This window comes from Equus asinus, chromosome 5 (assembly GCF_041296235.1).
Source record: "Equus asinus isolate D_3611 breed Donkey chromosome 5, EquAss-T2T_v2, whole genome shotgun sequence".
Taxonomy (NCBI): Eukaryota; Metazoa; Chordata; class Mammalia; order Perissodactyla; family Equidae; genus Equus; species Equus asinus.
In genome coordinates this window covers 48,462,069-48,484,043 of record NC_091794.1, presented here as the reverse complement: position 1 = coordinate 48,484,043, position 21,975 = coordinate 48,462,069, and the positions used below count along the sequence as shown (strand labels likewise).

The window sequence follows — 21,975 nt, the reverse complement described above, 5'->3', positions numbered from 1 at the left end:
AATATCCCTACGTGTATTATTATCATTATCTCTACTTTACAGGTGTGGAAAAAGCCTAGAGAATTTAAATAACTTGTCCAAGGGGCAAAGCTTTTAAGCGGCAGTGCCAGGACTGAAATCCAGAATCTCATTCCTAATGTCAACCTCTAAGCCATGCTGCTTCCTGTGACTCTGAAAACAAAAGAGATAAAGCCATAAGCTCATAAACCAGCCCAAATTATGTCATGGTCACCTCTCATATAGGTCACTCTCAGTGGAATTGCCAAAAAAATGTTCTGGCTGACTTCACTGCCAAGGTGTGCTCTGGAGAATCCTAACCAGACGCCAGAGGCCACCATCATTCATTTACGTTCCATGATTTTAGAAGGACTGAGAACAGGCTGAAGACGGGAGCGTTTCAGCACAGATCTGCATGGGAACAGGCAGCGTGTCCGCCTCGCCATCCTCTCCCATCCTCACATGGAGCCCATGGTGCATGCGGCCCCCTCTGGATCAACTGGCCAAGTTGTCAAAACTCCACACACCTCGAAAAGAATGATATCAAGTAGAGCCGTACAGTACCAGGTCCCTTTCCTTTTATGACCGCCCCAAAGCCTATAAAAGCTTCAAATCTATTAATTCTATGTTTATAGCAGGAATTCCTATCCATTATTACCTGAGAAAGGAAGAATCAATTTAATACGCTTGATTTCAAAGATTCTATCCAATGAAGCCAGAGTCCAATACAGTCATATCAGCTAATTACTGTAAAGTGCAGCAGTCTGCATTTGTAAAAGAAAAAAAGCATCCAGCCTCAGCAGGTGATACCCAGTAGAGAACACGGAGACATGATGAGAGCCTCTGTTGTTGAATTGTATTTTGCAGATCCAAAAAAAAAAGGCTCCCTCTCCACCTCGCTCTGTTCCCAGAATTCCATCTAACTTCCATGGGCCTTATCCCCCTAGAGCTGTAAGAAAGGGACCACGAGAGACAGTGAACACTCACCAAAGCTAATCAATATTTAGAAGCTAAAAATAAAACAGAAATAGACAAATGTCAGCACAGGCAAAGGAAAGAGGCTTTTTCCTTGTGCCCCCAAGACCTAGTTCTAGGCTAATACCTGTGACTGTTTCTGAGATGCGCTGGGATTTACAGTAGCACGAGACACTCAAGCACCTCAGCCTCTGAAGAACAGCTCAGCCTTTCCTTCTGTCCCAGCCCAGCCCAGCCATGTGCAGAACTCCCTCCCACAGCACACAGTGAGGAGAAGGAATCTGCTGCCAAGCTTGGTCCCATCATTCCCATCTCCTCTTAGGTAACTGAAATCCATGCATCATCTATCTGCTGACCACACGGAGAGGAGATCTGGAACTTCATCCGATGCCCCTGGGTTAGGGGGAGAGAATCTCTTTCACATACTTCTCAAAAGTAAACTTAGAAAGTTCCAGATGACTTCATTCAACAGATATCTGAGTGCCTACAATGTGCCACAAATGACAGGTGCTGAGGAAATCCAGGGGATTGACAGCCAGCTAATGAGCTAGCTAGCTACCCACACCAGGATGTAACACAACATCCTTTACCCTGCCTTCCTGCGGACTAGCAGGTGAAGGTGCCCCCCACACAGTGCCTTTTTAGAGTCTATGGAACAAAAGTGGGAACCTAACTGCTGTACGTTCACAGTGACTTGTCACCAATAAAAATTCACCCGTGTCTCATTTACTGGACCTGTGCTTATAAAGAGGTTTATAGTCAGTTGTGTTAACGAACCACTTTAAAGTCTGAGGGGAGATAGAAAAGCAATAATTAAAGCCATTCCACCATCTCAGGCCCCCTTTCCGCTTCTTCCCACTGAATTTCATAGGACCCTAGGAGGTTTCTAATAATGCCGACATGAAGTCCCACAGCTGCCTGGGACAGGGGTTTTTCAATTTCTCAGGAGTCACTGCACTTTCACAATTCCTCCTCTTAAAGGCTGAAAACACACTAAATGTACAGGCAGTCCACTATCCATTCAGCACACAGTGGGGCTACAGGATCCAAACAAGATAACTCCAAGAATGGAACTTACATGAATTATGTGTTAGACATACTATAGGACACAAATGTAAATCAGATGCTGTTCTTGCCCTTAAGGAACTTATAAATTAAAGACAATTACGGCTATACGGACAAATAATTTTAAAACAAAACAGAGCTGCAGGTGATACTAAGTATGAACAAAACAAGAAAGAAGAACAAAGTAGATATTAATGGTAACAGGGGCAGAGGGATGTCCTAGATGATGAACCATGGATAATTGGTATAGTTTCCACAAGGAAGCATCTTAGTAACAGGAGTTTTCATGGATTGATCAGGGCCACAAAAGAAAGAGAAGGTGGATTTACCCAGATCTGTCCAACCGCCACTCATGGCGGGATCAGTATTCTACCCTGGGCAGAGGGCAGGCTAGAGGTCCAGGCTCAACCGCAGCTTCATTCCAGCATCAGCAAGTCCACTTCCAATCAAAATTTCAGATTCCCGAGTCCCTCCAGAATCAGGAATACACGGCCCTGGAGAGCAGACGGTGGTTCCACCACCGGGGAGGTATTTCCACTATATATTTAAAAAACGGGAAGTAGCAATACCACAATGCTTACATTTTATACGTTTCAAAACCAGACCAACGTGGGTTCAAAACCAGGCTCCATCATTTTCAATAAGTCACTTACCTAAGCCTCAGCTTCCACATCTATAAAATTAGAAGAGTCACAGTACATATCACAAAATGTGACTGCCTTAATAGAACCAGACTTCTAAAATCATTACCCCAGTGCCTTGCACATGGCAAGTGGTCACAAAAGATATTAGCTATTAATATTGGGATTACCATTATTATTATTATATAAATTTTGCTCCAGATCAGTGTCAGGTACAGCCACATGTTGGTGTAACCTAAGACCCGGTACCCTGATCCTATCACGTTCTGGGAACTGCAAAGCTGAGCACCAAATCTCTGCCTTAACCCAGGCCAGTATGAGCCACCAGCCTGTGCCACCTGCCTGCCAGCCCCTCACTCAGCACCTGGCACGAGCAGCCCCAAAAGCTAAACATGTGCTCAGTCTCCACTGGTTTCATAAACATTCTACCGTGTCTCTGAGCTGCTCAGAGGGAAAAGCCATACTCTCCCCGCCTCCCCAGGCTCCCTGGGGTACCCCAGATGCAAGAAGCCTGCAGACTGCTCCTTACGGTTTTCCTGTGCATAATATGACAGAGTCCATGGTCTTTCTCTGTCTCTGCTTTTGTGACATGCGACACCATGCCAGGCTGGGGGATGACCACAGTGATGACTGGCTCTGAGCCCCCACCCAGTTCTGCTACTTGTGGAAAGTTCCCACGCCTCTTCCCTTCCCCACATTTCCCAGAGGGCGCTCTCGTGGCCGTGGTGGCTACTGCAATTTCCAGCAACTCGTTCCTCCTTGAGGACTGACCTTTCAGTCCCCCACTGCCACCCCTAGAGCTCAGCTCCTCGGCTCCCACAGATCTGGAGAATTCCGTTCCTCAAGTGATGGTGGCTCCTTTTAGCATCTCATCTTCCTCGAGTCTCTACGCAGAAACAAATGTCATTGAATTTCACAGAAAGTAGCAGAAGACATCTAATCTTCTGAGTTAAAATCAGAAAGATGAATAGCTGTTCATCACAGAGTTGGTGGAGCAAAGATGGGGGATGGGGAGTTCCCAAGCAGAAGGAGCAGCAACTCGCTCTACTCTGCCTTGCAGCCAGACTGTATCTCTTGTGTTCACACTGTGTTCAGGGCCCCGGCATTGCTGCTAGCTCTTAGTGGGTGTTCAGTACAAGAACAAGGAGCCAAAGTCAGTGAGGTGGATGTCAGCAACTGCAGTTCATTACCGTTTCTTAGTACGCAGACCACATGCATGTGGATTATGTGAAGGCCACAAACCTGCAGATTTGTGGGCAGCAGGCTTAATTACTGAAATAACATTTAAAATTTAAATCCCTCTAGTTGAGTCTCATGCAGTCCTACGGACTAAGCCAGGGCAGCGAACCTCAAACTTTTGGTCCCTATACTCTGTAGGAAACACATTCTACATTGGACCTAACACACACACATAAACAAGACAATATGTACACAGTAACATGTTTCTACTCTAATCTAATTAATTTTTTCCAAAAGCTGATTGCAACCCATTAAACTTACTTCACAAGTCATTACAATTTGAAAACCACCAGGTTAGTGTGTAGAGAGAGAGTGGGGTGGTCAGGGGGAGTGGGGTGGTCACGGCTGATACTGTAAAGAAGTAGGGAATGGTTAGATCATGGAAGGCCTTGCTAGATTAAGGAGTTTAGCCTGATGCTGTAAGTCATGAGAAGTCACATTTCACTAATAATTAGATATGAGGATAAACAAAACATAGGTCCCGCCTCTGTGGAGACTGCAGGCTCCTCTGGGGGGTAGTAGGGGGGTGGGGGGAGACAAACAAAGAAATTATTTGTTAACTACAAGGACTGGAGGTGACTTACTCTAGGCAGAGAACAGCACAGGGTGAGTCACAGCGCGAAACACTGAGAACTGAAAGGAGCTCAGTAAGGAACAGTTTCAGACAGCAACGGTGACCCCAGGCCCGGCTCCAAAGTCCTCCCTTTTCTGGAAGGAGAGATAAGTTATCTGGGCCGCCTTCTCTGGAAGGAAGTGACCATGATTACGTTCATAAAATATGAGAAGCCCTGCAGAATAAGGGATGACGTGAAGCTAAGTAGAAAGCAGAAGAGAGGACCAGAGTCCTCGTCCTCCAAAGCGCTGAAGAGATGGCCTTCCTAGAAGTACCGGAATAACCTCACTGGAGGATTTGCCCTCATGGTGGATGGACCTCACCCAACCGCGAAGCAATGTCTCCGGGATATTATATTTTAACAGCCTTACTGAGGTATAATTTACATACCATAAAATTCATTCATGTTACCACCATCCAATTTTAGAACACATCTCGTCACCTCAGAAAGATCCCGCATGCCCAGTTGCAATCACTCCTGTTTTCATCTCCAGCTCTACGCAACCACTAACCTATTTTCTATCTCTATAGATTTGCCTTTTCTGGACATTTCATATAAATAGAATCACACAGTATGTCATCTTTTGCATCTACCTTCTTTCACTCAGCGTAACATCCACGTTGTAGCATGTATCAGTCCTCCATTCCTTTTCATTGCCAAATAGTATTCCACTATATTCCACCACATTGTGTTACCTGTTCATCAGTTGATAGACATAATAGCCACTTTCTGGCTATTATGCATAATACTGTTATGAACATTTATGTACAAGTTTTTGCTTGTTTTCATTTCTCTTGGGTAGATATTCAGAACTGGAAGTGGAATTACTGGGACACATAGCAAATTTATCTTAAACTTTTTCAGAAACAGCCAAACTGTCTTCCAAAGTGGAGTCACCATTTTACATTCCCACCAGTAATGCATGAGGGTTGCAGTTTATCTACGTCCTCAGGTATATTTTTAATTCCAGATTTACATTTTTGATGGCATGAAGCATAGCCTGAATAAAGTTTTAACTAGCAGTTGTGTGAACCATGGAGTTCACAAGGCCTTGTAATTTATTCACATTCCAAATTTCACTGAAATTTAGAGAAGAAATTATCAGAGATGTTCATTTGAAATATGCTTGAAATCATTTCGTATCGAAATGCAATACCAAACAACCATGTAGACCTAATGGTCACGGAAAATTGGACCAAAACATCTGCCAAAGGGGAGTTATCAAGGAAGCAAGCGTGATAAATGAGAACGTGTCTTGCACACCAAACACAGTCTCCACAGGGACAAAATCCTAACTGTGAATCCTGCCAGCCAGCAGCAACTTACAGAAGGCAGCAACCACAGCCAGGAACCTGGAAAGAAGGTCAGGGAACTATTTCTTTCAATCTGATGCAACTTGCACGGTATCAGGTGATGAGCGACAAAGCAGAGACCCTGCTTCCAGAAAAGAAAAGAAACACACCTGGCCTCAAGGGGACAGAGAATAGTCACAGGAATGCCCCCGCTGCTTTGAAAACCCCACATACCTTTTACAAACATACTCACAAATTAAAGGAGCAGGTGGGCACCCGGACAACTGGCGAGAGGTTTGGTTTAGAGACCACCAAGCTCTCAAACTCCTTCCACTCAGACTTTTCCAATCTAGAGAACAAACCCCCTTTGTGGGGCTTGGATCTCTCTCTCCCCAACATTGTACTTTGAGGGTCCTATGTATGTCACTAATGTGTACAATCTCCTCTCTTCACAGACAGGTTGCCTCCTAGGGAGGGATCCTTTTTGTTCCTAGCGATGAGGACCTACACTAATTACCCACTAGCACTTTTTCTGGTGCAATCAGTTAAGCGGAGGTTTAGGTACCCAGCTGGTCAGGTTCCAGGAGATTTCCCCTGCTAATTTCCAGTCACTCAAGAAAAACAAAGGAGTAACTAAGATTGGGTTCCCATGATTTTAAAGAAACACTGTTCCTCCTGCTCCCCAGCCCCCACGCCCTGCCAAAATATGTAGACTTCTGTATTCACACTTTTACATCTGTTCTCCAAAAATAAAAGCTGTTCATATTCAAGAAATGATGACTACAACAGCAGCGCGAGTTACATCTTTAAAATACTCACAGAGAACATACCTATTGTTGGGACCAAAGAGCCTGTGCAGCGTTCCTTCCCAAAGTCACATCTGGGTCTTGAAGCTCCAGGAGAGCACAGTCTTTCTTTTGTTTATTTGTTTGCATGGAAAGAAAACTGAGTTCTCTCTGACTGGTGCTGGAGCTACCAGTTTAAAGAAAATAGAAAAGGAAGCGTACTTTTAGGAACAGCAGACACTCGACTTTGACCTTATCAGCTATTCCATAGTAGGACACCAGCACCAGAATCCTCCAGGCTCCACTGCTACCCAGAGTCTCTGGCCTCTAACAGAGTCTTAGGAGTTCAACTGGAAAACCACAGTCCCATCCAAGGATCCTTTCAACTATGCAAATGGAGGCAAAGAAGCCATTGCAAATTCGTCGTTTCCTCAGGGCCTAAGACACCACCACTGCTAGACACGAAACTGTCCCAAAGTTGGTCTCAGGTAGAACTTTTCTGAATGGTAGTTAATTTCACTGCCCCATCCAGAGAGTAATTAACATTCCTGATTAAAAATGCTTGTGCAAGTCCCTGATACTTGAACGATACTTGGAGAATGTTGGATCTGCCCTCCCCGTCGTCAATACTGCAAAACACTTAACCGTACTTAACCAGATAATTTTTATATCCAGTCTAATGATGATTATCTAATCACCTCTTTGCCCTTTAAAATACGTCTTCCAAGAGGGGTCTTTGAATTTGATTTTTCAAAAGCATCTTCCCCAGCAGTGAGTATGAAATAAAATTTTGATATATGCTCATCATTAAGTTGTGTACAAAGTTGCCTTAATAACTATAATCATCAACCTCCCCCAAATAAAAAAAATCTGCAATATAAGCAGTGGGTTCATCTAAGAACTGCAGATTAAATGAGACGGGACATCTTTGTGGCTGGGTAAGAGACGTTTACAGATTGTTGTTACAAGGAAAGGCTGTGGGATTTCTCAATAAGGAAATCCTTTAACCTGCTGTCTAGACTCCAAGTCCATTCCATTTTCCAAGTCTCAAAAAATAAACAACCTAAAGATTTCAGGCTTCAAACAAAAGCAGGCCTGAAAGAGTTTGTGAATATGGATTCTTTTTTTCATCTTCTATGCAAATGTCAGCACCTCTTGGGACTTTAAACTGAATCCCTACAGGTCCATAGGAAAAAACAGGAAATTAACACCAGAAGGATGCCTCTTCTTGATCATGGGGGTGGGACTTTTCCGTCCCTTGAATAAACTTGCTAATAATAATTTTTTTTTAATTGCCCATGCAAAGAATAGTCCAGGATTTTAAGTTGAAAGTTATAGACTTTTCCATTTCAAGTATTCCTCTTTCTTACAAACAATTCAAATGCATATAACATTAGTGTGGAATTTTAAATTCCATATTCCTAAAAGTATATGCCTTTCAAATTTGAAGCCATATGCCTGACGAAAAAGTTGCAGCAATTTTATGGAAATCACTATGTCCTTTCCTACTCTGCAGTATTTTCAGGCCATACCCAAATTTCTGTGGATATGTTCTGTGTGTTTCCAAACAACTTGTATTTAGGAAATCATTTTCATGATTATTTCTTCTGATTCATTAGGCACTAAGATCTATGAGGACAGCGTTCACGTGTGTCTTCATTACTATATCTTCAGCATCTACAACAATGAGAGGCACACAGTAGATGCTCAATAAATATTTTCTGACTGAATGAACTAGAACGGAAGAAACAAGAAGAAAGAAAATTGTCTTTTAAACAGTTAGGCGGTTTACAGTGGTTCTGAAACTCTAAAGCGCATCAGAATTACCTGGAGGGCTTCTTAATTTACAGATTGCTGGGCCCCACCCCCAGAGTTTCTGATTCAGTAGCTCAGGACCTAAGAGATGATTATGAAGCTGTTGATGCGAGGATCTCACTTTAAGAACCACTGTTTAGGCAGTTAACCTGTCAACCAGCTCTTAGAAAACCTCATGCACAGGATAACATTTACTGAAAATCTACCAGCTGCAGAATCCTCTGCTACCTACTGGGTAAGCCACGCAGGTCCCCGCTCCAACACTATCGAAATTGCCAACATAGGACATACATGCAAGGGGACAACACACAGACACATGTCCAAAACAGCAAGAAGTCCTTGTACAGTCAAACTAAAGACGTTTCATTTCTCCAACGCATTTCTTTATGACGTATCCTACAGTGCAGTTTAATCTATTTTTCTCAGATAGAAATTACTAAACCACAATGCATAGCCATTCTTCCTTGCACTACCCCACTTCATTTCACTTACTAATGGGAGTTTCATCCGAGGCCAGGGCACAAAATGTAGTGAGGGAGCCCATTTTAAAGCTTATTTACGTTGTTCATATTTTAGTATCTGTAAGGACCAGAGTGATGTTCAGCACTCAGTCCTCAACGATGAGAAATCAAGCAGAGGCACTGAGGAAGTGCAGATACAACCTAAACCCACCACCAGGCTGAACAAAAGGATGTACAAAAACACTCCAACAGAATCCCAAGCTCTAACTCTCCCATCACTGCAGATTTTTAAAGCACAGCTAGCATTAACTTTCAAAAGCATACTTTTCCCATGACCCTGTTCTGGATTTCAGTGCATTTATATCCAGATTATAATCAGGGAATTTAATTAGATAATGTTTGCAAGTACTTTGAAGATATAAAGTGCTCTATAAATGCTAAATATTATTATTATTATTTAAATACAGTTTGCAATTACTGCTCACAACCTATTCCACCCACCACACTGCTGTAATTTGATTACAGGCAGCTAAAACATAAACCTAGAAGTAGAAAGGATGAAACCATGTCCATGTGAGACTCTGGATTTTTACCCTAGGTATAAATAATTTACAAGCATCTTAAATGGAGGGTTAGGTTATAAAATCTAGTAAATCAAGGCAATTGGCCTCTATAAGAATGACAACCACAAAGTTGTGTCAATTTTAATAGTTTCTTACTTATAAACCAGGTGGAAAGTAGATTGTGGTCCAAAACACAGGGCTCTCTACTCTTTCAGTTGCAAGCTCCATCTTCCATTTCCTACACTGTAATCTTAAAACATCTACATTCATGTGAAAAAAAAAGTGTAACTCAAGATTTTGATTTTAATAATAATCTGGCAGCTAACAGCTTGAGAACAGCCTCGGCCATAACATGTCCTCTGGCCCATCTTGCTATCTTCTGTGATAATCACATATTCATTGGTCTCCAATTCTTGAAAAATGGAAACCTTTGAACCTGATTCCACAGAACTTCCAAATACACTTGTTGGATGATTTTCCAAAGAGAATGACAGATTAAATGTACACATCCCTTATACATGATGTACAAGGAAACCACTGCTAATCCCAAAATGGTTCATATTTTATGTTTTCAGGTTTTCAGGCAAGAAAAAGAACAATTAACATGTTCAAAGCTGACCTGGGTTATTTGAAAAGCAAAATCATAAGGAAGAAATACCTTGTAAATAACATTTAAAACACCATTATGCTCATCAAAGAGATCTTGTGCCCAGAACAAAAGGCTTCTGGGAAATGTGTGAACCCCAGGGAGATAATACATCAGATAATTCTGAAGTCATGACAATGTCCATCCATAAGTCAAATAATGGCCAAGTGAGTCACTATGGGCGGTGGCTTTGGGGCAGGTCAGTCGTAAGCTCAGCCATTTAGTAGCTCTATGACCTTTGGTAAATTAACTGACTTTTCTAAGTCTCATGTGTTCATTTGTAAATGATACACACCTACCTCACAGGAAATAGGCAGGTAATTTGACAATGTTAAGAGGCTTAAAGCTCATTCATGCAATTTCATTGTAAACTGAACTAGCAAGTTATTCTAAGGAAACTGAGATGTACAAAGACTTATGTGTAAGGATGTTTATCGAAGCACTATTTACAAGAACTGAAAAATTGGAAATAACGGAAAGCTTCATGGAATCGGTTAAATACATTGTGATACAGCCCCACAATAAAATGCTAAGCAGTCATTAAAAATATACAGTTAGAAATTTGAATACTGACTGAATATTTGAAGAAATTTAAAATCATATACTAACTTTTTAGGCATGACAGTATTGTGGTTATGTATTTTTTAAGAGTGTTTATCTTTTAGAGATTCATACTGAAATATTTACAAATGAAATGATATAATGCTTAAAAATAATATAGGGGAGGAAATGGATGAGGGTGTAGATAAAACAAGACTGGTCACGAGTGGGTAATTTTTTTTTTTTTTTTTTAAGATTGGCACCTGAGCTAACAACTGTTGCTAATCTTTTTTTTTTTTTTTTGCTGCTTTTTCTCCCCAAATCCCCCCAGTACATAGTTGTATATATTTTGGTTGTGGCTCCTTCTAGTTGTGGCATGTGGGATGCCGGCTCAGCGTGACCTGATGAGTAGTGCCATGTCAGCACCCAGGATCCGAATCAGCAACACCCTGGGCCTCCGAAGCGGAACTCTCGAATTTAACCACTTGGCCATGGGGCAGCCCCTCGACTGGATAATTTTTAAGTTGCGGGCTCATTATACTACTCTGTCTACTTTTTTAAATAACAGTTTTACTTAGATTTAATTCACATTCCATAGAATTCACCCTTTTGAAGTAGACAAGTGATTTTTAGTATATTCATAGAGTTGAGTGACAATCACCACTATCTAATTTTAGGACATCAGCAGTCACTTACCGCTCCCCCTCTCCTCCAGCTCCAGCAGCTACTAATCTACTTTCTGTCTCTATGGATTTGCCTATTCTCGACATTTCACATAAATGGAATCATATAACACGTGACCTTTTGCATCTGGCTTCTTTCACTTAGCATAATATTTATTCATGTTATAGTGTGTATCAGCACTTCCTTTTACTGCCGAATAATATTTCATTGTACGAATATACTACATTTTGTTTATTCATTCATCAGTTGATGGACATTTGCATTGTGTCCACTTTTTGGCAATCATGAATAAAGCTACTATGAACATCTGTGTGCACATTTTTGTGTGGATATGTTTTCAATTCTCTTGGGTATATACCTAGGACTGGAACTGCTGGGTCATATGGTGACTCTATGTTTAACATTTTGAGGAACTGCCAACCTGTCTTCCAAAGTGGCTGTACCATTTTATATTCCCATGAGCAATGGACAAGCATTCCAATATTCTTTCTACTTTTACATAAGTTTAAAATTCCCCATGATAAAGAGTTTTAAAACTTATGCCATAGAAAAATATTAATAGCATACAAAAAGGCTGATTATTAAGTTTGAAAAACAAGTTCCAGATAAGAGATACAATATAATCTCAATTTTTTTAAAGCTATCTATTTAGCTATGCATAGAAAAAAACTACTAAGCCATATACCAAAATATATACATGGTTATCCTTGGGAATTCTTTTTGCCTCTTCCCCATCTTCCAAATTTTCTGCAATGATCATGCGTTGATTTTATAACCAGAAGAAAGGGCTTTATTTTTAATTAAATTTTTAACAATTCCGCAGTCTTTATTCCCTTTCCCGATCTACATTTTCCAGGCCCTGTAGCCCCAGAGGTCCTCCTGGTGGGGATTCCTCAAATATATGATGCCTTCATGAAGCTTGCTGTCTAGTAGTGAGTATAATCCAAGACAGAAAGTTCTGAGTGTTCTAAAAGAGGTGTGAGATCAGTTCTGAGAACGTTTACAAATGGGAGGGATAATTTCTATCTGAGAGAAATCAGGGACAATTTTGCAGAAAAGGTAGCATTTGAATCCTTACTGTTAGGATAGTAGGTACAGAAAAGGAGAATAAGGTAGGGCATGCCCTCAGAGCATGGCGAGAAGGAAGTTGTTCCCTGTGGGAGCAGTGAAGGAGTGGTTCCTAAAACTGCAGCACGGTGGGAGACCCAGCAGAATCAGAGCTGGTCTTGATGCTATGCTGGGGAGTTCAGCCTTTGGTCTATAGGCTGTGAGGAGTCAAGAAGGTGGAGAATAAGGAACACCCAGAATGCAACTGTGTTTTAGGAAGACTAACATGGCTGCAGTGAACAAGGGAAACTAGTCGGGAGAGGCCGGCGGTGGAGCTGTAGGAGGCAAGTCTTGTCATGGGTGCTGCCAAGGGAAGAGCAACCAGAGCAGCTGAAGGGAGGGATGGAGACAAGGGGACTCAGGCAATTGATATTAAGGAAGGAGTTTTAAGATTGGGGTGAAATAAAATGTGTTGTGAGAATTTCAAGGCACCTCCTGGAGATCACTGGAGACCGCCCGGGCATCTAAAAAGCAGAGAGGCATCTTTCTCTAGAGGGAAATAAGCTTCCAACCAGAATGGAAGAAATTACAAGCGGGTTTCATCCAACATTTTCTATTTAAGTCCTCCCTCTCTTTCCACTAGGAATCTTATATTTATATGTGCAGAACAACATTTCATTCAAAAAATATCACCCAGATTTTCTTGGAATTCTCAGCACTGCTAGTGCAGGCCCTATTCTAGAGAGCTACTTCCCCCACAGAAATGGAAGGACCAGTCTGACAGGAAAGCATCTTTCAGACACAAGTTATCCCAAATTCTATCAGGAACACAGACTCAGAGAGAGACTGCTTGTGCTCAGCGGGCACGGCAGCCATGACTGCGTCATGGTAGCTGAGAGCCGGGTGGACATGAGAACTGGAATCAACGAAAGAAGGAACAGTGTCAAAACACGAAGGGCACAAAAGATTAATTCCAGGGCAGAGGCACAGAAAGAAGAAAGGGCCAACCAGCAAGGCTCAAAGTTACAAGATTTCTAAGAGTCTTACACATAAGGGGGAAAAATTTGATGTTTCCATGAAGGAAAATTGTTGCGTATTCTTTCATCCACAAAATACTGCATGACCTAAGTAGATAATTATGCAAACAGCAAACCATCACTTATATTAGCTTTTGCACTAAATTACAACAGTTAATAACGAATACTGAAAATGATTATGCATATTTCTCTGATGTTCTGATATCTACCACTACAACCTATTTTATTATTAAGCAATGTCATTGCAGACAAAGCACCTGTTTAATGAATCTCTAAAAACCAACAAATGTATCTGATTTAAAAACTGCTATGTGGGGCCGGCCCGGTGGCGCAGCAGTAAAGTTCGCACCTTCCGCTTCTCAGCAGCCCAGGGTTCGTAGGTTTGGATCCCGGGTACGGACATCGCACCACTTGGCAAGCCATGCTACGGTAGGCGTCTCACATATAAAGTAGAGGAAGATGGGCACGGATGTTAGCTCAGGGCCAGTCTTCCTCAGCAAAAAAAGAGGAGGACTGGCAGTAGTTAGCTCAGGGCTAATCTTCCTCACAAAAAACAAAACAAAACTGCTATGTTATTACCATTTTAAGATACTGTTATCAATTAATGCAACTTTACTAAACTGTCACTTCAGACCAAATTTAATTAAGTGCTCTGGGTTAATGAATTAACAATGTTTCAAGATTTCTTTAAGCCCCACGAGACCTCTGACCAGAAGGTTTTAAAAACTGGACCAGCAGTGTCTCATTTCAGGTGCCCACTCCCTCCCCCTGTCCCCCGCACACCATACACACAAACTCTGAAAAGGCACCGGCATAATAAACATGTTTTTATTTGAATAATGGTTAATCCATAAAGAGGTGAAAAAGTTAAAGAAAAAGAAGGTTTTAATGAAGAATGCTGATAATTGATGCTGGTTTAGAAATATGTTAATCCCCAAAAAGCTTCCAGACTGGGCTCACCTCATATGTAATGAATGCTGATACTGGGGCAAGGTCAACCTAAGCCAACAGAGAAACGTATAAGGCCATATTTGCACAAAAAGGAAAAGGTACTCAGAGAGGAAGGGGGTGGGGGAGGGTGAAAGGGGTAAAGGGGCACACATGTATGGTGATGGATAAAAACTAGATTACTGGTGGTGAACACGATGCAGTCTATACAGAAACTGAAATATAATAATGTACACCTGAAATTTACACAATGTTATAAGCCAATATGACCTCAATAAAATAATTTTTTTTTAAAAAAGAAAAACTACTATTAAAAAGATGTAGGACCTTCTGATATCTTTTTCTCAGGATCACTTTTGATTAGGTACAATCATTGGGATCAAATGTTGGTGGAATCAAGTTTCCCATAAAATTCTATTTAATTATGAAATAGCATATTCTTCTAGTGCTTTATGGTTTTCAAAGCATTGCTAGAAATGCTTTATTTGATTATTGAAATCAGCTTGTGAGGAAGGCAAGCACTTGTGATCACTACCATTTTTAAGTTAATTATGGCTGAATGACTTACCCAAAGTCACAAAACTCATAAGACATGGACATAAAATCTGGTGCTCAGTACACTCCATCCTCCCGCTCACTCATTCATGCATCTATTCATTTATTCAACTAACTGGGACAAGGGACTCAAAGACGACCAAGACCTAGCCTCTGGCCTGAAGGAACCCACAGTTTAGTGAGCAGGCAGAAAGAAAACACCATACCATTTATAACACAAGTGTAGCAGGAAGGATGTGTGCAAGTCTTCCAGACGAGGAGAATTCTTAAATCTAGGTTTTGATGGAGAAAGAAATAGCTAGGTCCAGAAGGGAGCGAGGAGTAGGGGGAAAGACAAGCAGAGGTCATCTAATTCTGTTCAAACAGAAAAGTGAGTGCGAGTCCTGGCAGAAACTTAGGGTATGAAGTCAGCAGTGGCGAATCTTGGCCTTGAATGTCTTACTCTGTGGGCCAAGCTGAGGACAGCCAAGGCGCTCAGATTCAGATATATGCTAATCTCCAAAAAGCTTTCTGGGCTGATTTCACCTCGTATGGAATAAAGTTACTGGTGGCAAATTTCATTTCTTTTAATACTGTGATGTCTTGAAAGGAAGAATGACTCAAGCCCTGGGTTTGAATGAGTAGACTGTTTTCTGTAGCCTATGCATGTGTGTATACACACATTTCATACACCCACATGGATAGTTTATATCCACAGTACTATATATAAAATAAGTATCCACATAGATTATACAAAACATACATAGAACTCTATAAACCTCACATGCAGAAACATCCGAGTAATGTGTATGTCTAGACTGACCCCGTGGGACATGTTCAGAGGGAGATGGGTTACGGAGAGAGGTTACCATGCAGGACAACCATCTGTCCTAGATTATTCAGTCATTTGCCTGCAGAGGAGGAATTGAAGGGGACAGAACAAGATTAATTTCAAAGGAATCTTACAGCTCCTTGGTTTCATGTACCACGAGCTTAGTGCACGAAGCAGTTTCTCCATTCTCGAGAAATAAAATTCCATGACCCTGTTGAAATTATTCCTCTCTGCCACTGTTTTTGCTCAGGCAGAAAATGTATCATTGATTTCTGAATCAACCACAGGCAATGTGACTTAGAGAAAAGAGCACTGAATGAGGAGTCAGGAAACCTAGATTCTCTCCCCAAACCACCCTTCTTACTCCCCCCACTCCCAAGAAGGTGGAGGTTTAACTGTGTGACCTTGGGCAATAGGCTCCGCCTCTCTGGGCTTCAGTTTCCAAGGGATTAAATGCAAGGAGTGGTTAAGTGTTCTACAATTCTCTTCCCCTTCTAAATCTATGAACTCATCCCCCTCCCTCAAGACTTGGTTTATCTCCGGAGCTCTAAAAATCGGGACTAAGGAAACTGGATTCGGATCATCCTTTTTCTAACCAAAAAAGATCCTGTTTTATCTTACTTTTAAAAGCCGCCCAAATCTTGCATAATTTAAATGATCAGTGCCATCACTGGTTGCTCTCGTTTAAATTATGCATTGTTGCTATTTGGAGAAAATTTAGACTAGGTCCAGTCTGGGATCACTGGCCGAGAACAATAAGCCCCCAAAGTGAGAAGGATGAAGGCCTTTCCAGCCAGGATCTGCTTTTCATGCACTGAGCGCAGGGTTGACAAAAAGAGCCTTGATTGTGTACATTAAAGAGCCACCGAAACAGCGAGGCACTGGTAGGGGTGCATCACATTCTCCCAGAGGCCGCTGACCTTGGCTGCATTTCAGGGGTCAGGCATCCTCAGCAGGCAGGCTTCACTGAGAATTTAGGAACAAATGAGACCTTTCATCTAGATGAGCCCACCTCTCCTAACGTGGGAAGACAGACAGACATGATCTGCCCCCTGATCTGTGGAGATTACCTACATGGCCTTTGGACCCACTCCCTCCAGGCCTGCACACCTCACCCACCACAAGACAGGTGGCAGACCCCAGCCCGCCAGGACACAACTGTCTCCACATTGGCATTGAAGTCTTTCAGCCAGCAGTTCCCCAGCTCCTGAGCCAGCTGTAGCCCTCCCTCTTTCCACACCTCCTGCAGGGAGAAATACAGAGGCAGAGCACTAAGCCCAGGCCACAAAGGGCAACGCCAGTGAATCCCACAAAGATGTCTTTTCAAAACACAGATCTCGGGAGCACAGTCGTCCTATGAGTGGACAGCACTCCAGGCTGGCTGGTGAGCCCTCATGGAGGCTCACAAGCCTGTAGGCTCTGTGCTCGGCATCTCAGAAAACCTTCCCAGGAAAAAAGCCCATGAGAGACCCCTCCAGCCCAGCCCAACTGAAAATCACATTAGAGGGCTTTCCATCAGAGTGGTGTGGAGATTCCAACTCAGGGAAATCACAAGGCTTGCCCATTGTTCAGACTCCATCCCCTGCCTTTGCCACTTTCCCCTACCCTGAAGTCGGGGCCATCCATCCACCTGATTAACCGGCTGGCAGCAACTCCCAGCACAGAAAGCAGGGCAAATGAACACAACAGTCTGTAAGGCAGGAAGCCACAGACTTGGCCCAAGCACCCACCCTGTTACCAACCCCCACCCCCAGCTGCCCAGGGGTCAGTGGGTTCTGAATGTGGCATTTTGGGGCCAGGGAAATAGACACTTACTGTACAAACACATGAATGGGCTTTCGCCGCCCAACTATCAAAAAAGCCAGTTTCAAATGGCATCTCTGTTCCTTCTCAACGCCTCGACTGCCTTGCAGAAAACTCACCTCTTGGAAAGAAGGATTAAGGAGAGAGGGAGGGGGAGTATAAAAGAGGGGGGAAGGGAGAGACGATTGAGGAGACTAAAGAAAAAGTACCACTTTGACCGTAAAGGTAGGTCTTTAAAATAACCGTAGAGAAGGAGGCAATGTCAGGAGAAGTACTGAAGATTCAGGCACACGGCGCCGAGATTTAGCATCAGTCTAACAATGTATTCCTCAGGAGGGCGTGTGAACTTCCGAGCTTCACCCATCCTGCCCGTCTCCGCGCTGAGAGCCACCACCGACTCGGTCTCCGACTCTCCATGCCTCAAAGAGATGCAGTGGCTTCTTTAAAATTCAAATTTATTTTTGGTTCAAGAGAGGAAGAAGCTGTCCTTAAATTGGTGTCCGATCCTTCTCAGACCCCTGCTGCCACCCCCTCCCCTCCCCCCTTCCCGGCAGGCAGCATCTAATTCAAATGGCAAGAAAGCTCTACCCCTTCCTTCCCCGAAGGAGTGTGTTGGGACTGGGGTTGGGGGTGGGGTGGCGTCGAGGCTGCACTGGGATTCCTGGTACTCTGATCTCAAAACAACAGCAAAATGGATTCTGTATCAGTGATGCCTCAGTCGATACAATGAAACGACGTCGGAGTCAATTCACGTGAAGGTAAATGCAAACCGGTGAGGCCGGGGCGGGGGAGGGAAGTGCTCTCTACAAAGGACTGGCCGCAGACGCGGGGAAAATACACACACACACACACACACACACACACACACTCCCGGGAGTTCCGGTCTGATTGGGGAAAGGCAGAGAACACATCCCTTTCACCTGCTTAAGTTCAGCCATAAAACTGAAATGTCACAGCCACAAAGTCAGAAAGCACAGGCACGGCTGAGTTAAAACCATAAATAAAGGTGAGTGGCAGACCGGCATTTAAGAGAGCGCTGAGGGGGAGTCGGGGCGCAGAAGGCAGAAAAGGGGGAAGGGGAGGCAGTTGCCATCTATGAGGCGAGCACAGCAATAGCTGCCCCCTTGGAGCGGCAGGTTCGCCTTCGCGGGGACAGCCAGGCTCACAATACCATCTTGCAGGTAGCTGGAAAACCTGAGGAGCCAGTACCTTTATTCACGCTGTTCTTCTTTTTGCAGAAAGGGACAGAGGGGTCTCGCGCCTTGGCACAAGACGACTGCCCGCGGCTTGTGTATACACATACACACACACACACAGATTGAGCCTTTCATTTTAATGCTCTTCATCGGTCTAAGATGAAACTGGCATAAGCTCCACGCGCTCTCGGGGCAGCCTCGGCTACAACCAAAGGGGGACACGTACCGCACAGCCCCTGCCGTGGGGGCTCAGCCAAGCGCACCTCGGCAGCCCCGGAATCAAAACCAGAAACCATGTTCCCTCCCTATCGCATTCCCCCGCCTCTGCCCACCAGCTCCAGCCCCCGTCCACGCACCGAGCCCATTCAGTCTGACCCAAACCACTGGAAAGAAATCAGAAAACATGTTCTGCTCACCCTCAGAGCCGAGAGATCGATTTCATCCAGGCTGCGAGCCGGGGAGTCGCTCGCCATGTCTACTTCTTTGCCGGAGAAATGGACCAAAACCACCCCGAAGCTTCTCCCTTGGAAATTCCACCTTGGTCTATTTCACTCGCGTCCTCATGCGGGTGTCGCGCCAGAGGCCCCGGGCCCAGCCTCCCCCGCCCACCCCCGCCCCGCAGCGCCGGATCCCGATCCTCCGCGCGTCGGTCGGCGGGGTCCGGGAGCCCAACCTGCGCGGATCTCCAAGCCCGGAGCCGCGGTGCGTGTGGGCTGCGCGCCCTGATCGGCTAAGGGCGCTCGGGCTGCGTGGGTGTATTTAAATGGGACATGCTGCTTTGCTTGTGCGTGGATGGCGGCTGCATTGGCTGTTATAATGAGACACATCAACTCCTCCACTCAGCTGGGGGGGTGGGGGTGGAGAACCACACAGAACTGTCTATCACCGCTTCCTGGGAGGAGTAAAGGGGGGGGGGAGGCGGAGGAGGCGTGGTTTCTGCCTGGGGAGAGGCCGCGCTTCCTGACCCGGTCCCTCTGCACCACCGTGGGTGGGGGAGGGGCGTGCACCCTTTCCGCCCGGGCTTTTGCTGGCTAATCCGGCTGGATCTGAAGAGCTGTGCCTGAACCCTGCCGTGCTTATCTTAGGGACAAGGGGGCTTTATTTCTGTGTGTCCAATTCATGCGCTGCAGCAAAATGGCCCTTCAATCGCATCTGGGGGTTTCTCCACAGGGTGCAAATGCTCTAGCGCTGAAAAAAATCCAGAGAAAAGAAAGAGCGACGCCCTCCCGCCCCCATTAATTATTTGTGGGGCTGGAGTAACGCGGGCTGGTGCAACCGGTGCATATAAGGACTTGTGTGCTGGGAAGGGGATCCGCCTCCAGCCACGGAACGAATGGGGGAGAAGCGCACTGGCACAGCGCGCCCAGCCCCGCGCTTTAGCAATTTGCAGCGGCCTCTGGGTCGGGTCCGCCAGCTGCCCCCGGGATTCCGGATGGCGGGTCTTGGGGGACGGTCACTCGCCGCTTCGGAGCCGGGAAGGTTTGCCAGAAGCGGGAGAGCTGGGAGATCGGAGCTCCCTTTTGGCATCGCCACACCCAGGACCTGCCGGTGCCGCAATTCCCCACGGAAACGACCGAATAGAAACGAGAAGCTTGTTCTCTGGGTGCAATGCTTCAGGTAACTCCAAAGGCGACACTGGGTATGGCAACACCTCATAGACCTGCCGCCTCAGGACCCTGCGTTTCGCTTTCAGGCAGCGTTTCCGCGGCTGACCTACCCAGACTGATGGAGAAAGTTTGGCTGGGGGAAAAAGATGTAACATACAAGATGTACGGCGTGAGAGCGATTTTGCTCCACCCGCTTTCTCATTTAAAGGCTGAACGTCTACAGTGGTAAACACGACATTCTGTAATCAAGAGTGTGAAGTCATTTCCCCAAACTCCCGGCACAGCCCGCCTCTCCAGCCCTGGTGACCACGCGAAATATGCGGGAAGAAACGCTCAAATTGAACTCTTCCCCAAATACAGCAGTAGCTTTGAAAGCATTATCTGCACCTCTGTTAAGATGAGCATACTTCTGGCCAAGGGCATTGAGGAATTTTAATCGTGTAGTGTGAATATCAGCTTCAGAATAAGGCTTTTGAATGAATGAATGGAAGCCACTGCAGCAAGTTCATCACAACTGCAGACATTAGGAGACTTTCACCCAGCATTCGGTATACGCTGTGCTGTTTCTATTATTGTATCTATTTATGTGCATTGTGGATCATGAAACTTGAAATTGTTCCAACATCTTAACGGCCACAACAGTTGTTTAGGCGTTTTTGCCGTTAAAACGTCAAACGTTTAAACGTGTTATATTCAAAACGCTCGATTTCATCTCTCATGTTTTTACTAAAATCATCCAGCTCGAGGTAGTAAGGAACATGCAGTAAGACACCAAGTAATGTCGAAATGACGTTACAAACTATCATTTCCTGTCATCGTCCTTGTTTTACCCTTCTCTGTCCCTTTTTTACCCTCAATCTAGATGACAAATTAATGTATTGTCTCAATGTTGAAAGAAAATAATTTAAGATCAAATATTGAGATCTATGAACAGAACTATTTTTAAAACTCCAAACATAAGAAAAATGAGATAAAGATTTTTTTCTCCATTTTATACTCCAGATTTTATTTGAAACATCACAAAAGGATCGTTTATTTTGGCGTTAGTGAGTGGTTCAGGCCTTGACGATACCGTTGACAGTGGCACTAAATTCAACCCTTAGATTTAGAATTAGATTAGAAAGCTCTGTGTTCAGTACTGTAATGGGTACTAAGTGGTAGAGGGCTTCCTAGGACCCGGAGAGGATGACGAGAGAGGCAGTGGAGGCAGGGATGAGGCTACAGGAAATACCATAAAAGGAGAGATTACAACAGCCGAGGCACCTCCAGCTGGTAAGGCAAGGAGGACACTCCAGCAGTTTGTGCGGGAGGTGAAGTGACTGGCGACTGGACTGGGAAGGAAAGCAGAGGTCAGATCAGGTGGACCTTAGATGCCCCATTAAGGAACTTCAACTCCATCCTTTAGGTCGAGTGCGCATCAAATTTCAGCCATTTCAGTACAAACTCCTAATTTTTTGCCATGTCTGTGTACTTCCTGGACTGTTATTATTTACTTAATATTTTTCTTTAAATCAGTACTATATTCTTACATTTAATTTAAAAGGAAACATAAATTGCTACTGTAAATGGAAAGCTAGCAACACTTGCTAAAAAAAAATAGAAGGAAACCATTAAAATAAACATGAAGGAAAATAAAGCAATCTTATTAAATTCT

The 21,975-nt window shown here is 44.1% G+C and overlaps 1 protein-coding gene across 18 annotated transcripts in view; it reads right to left on the bottom strand.

The window, feature by feature from the left end:
* The window catches only part of TNIK (TRAF2 and NCK interacting kinase), a 381,117-nt gene extending 361,558 nt beyond the window's left edge, over nucleotides 1–19,559 (bottom strand). For all 18 annotated transcript variants that reach the window (XM_014866817.3, XM_070509445.1, XM_014866823.3 and 15 more), the window contains exon 1: nucleotides 19,131–19,559. In XM_014866817.3, the coding sequence (XP_014722303.1) occupies nucleotides 19,131–19,187 (57 nt within the window). In that variant the 5' untranslated portion in view covers nucleotides 19,188–19,559. The remainder of the gene's footprint in view (nucleotides 1–19,130) is intronic.
* Between the last annotated feature and the right edge of the window lie 2,416 nt (nucleotides 19,560–21,975).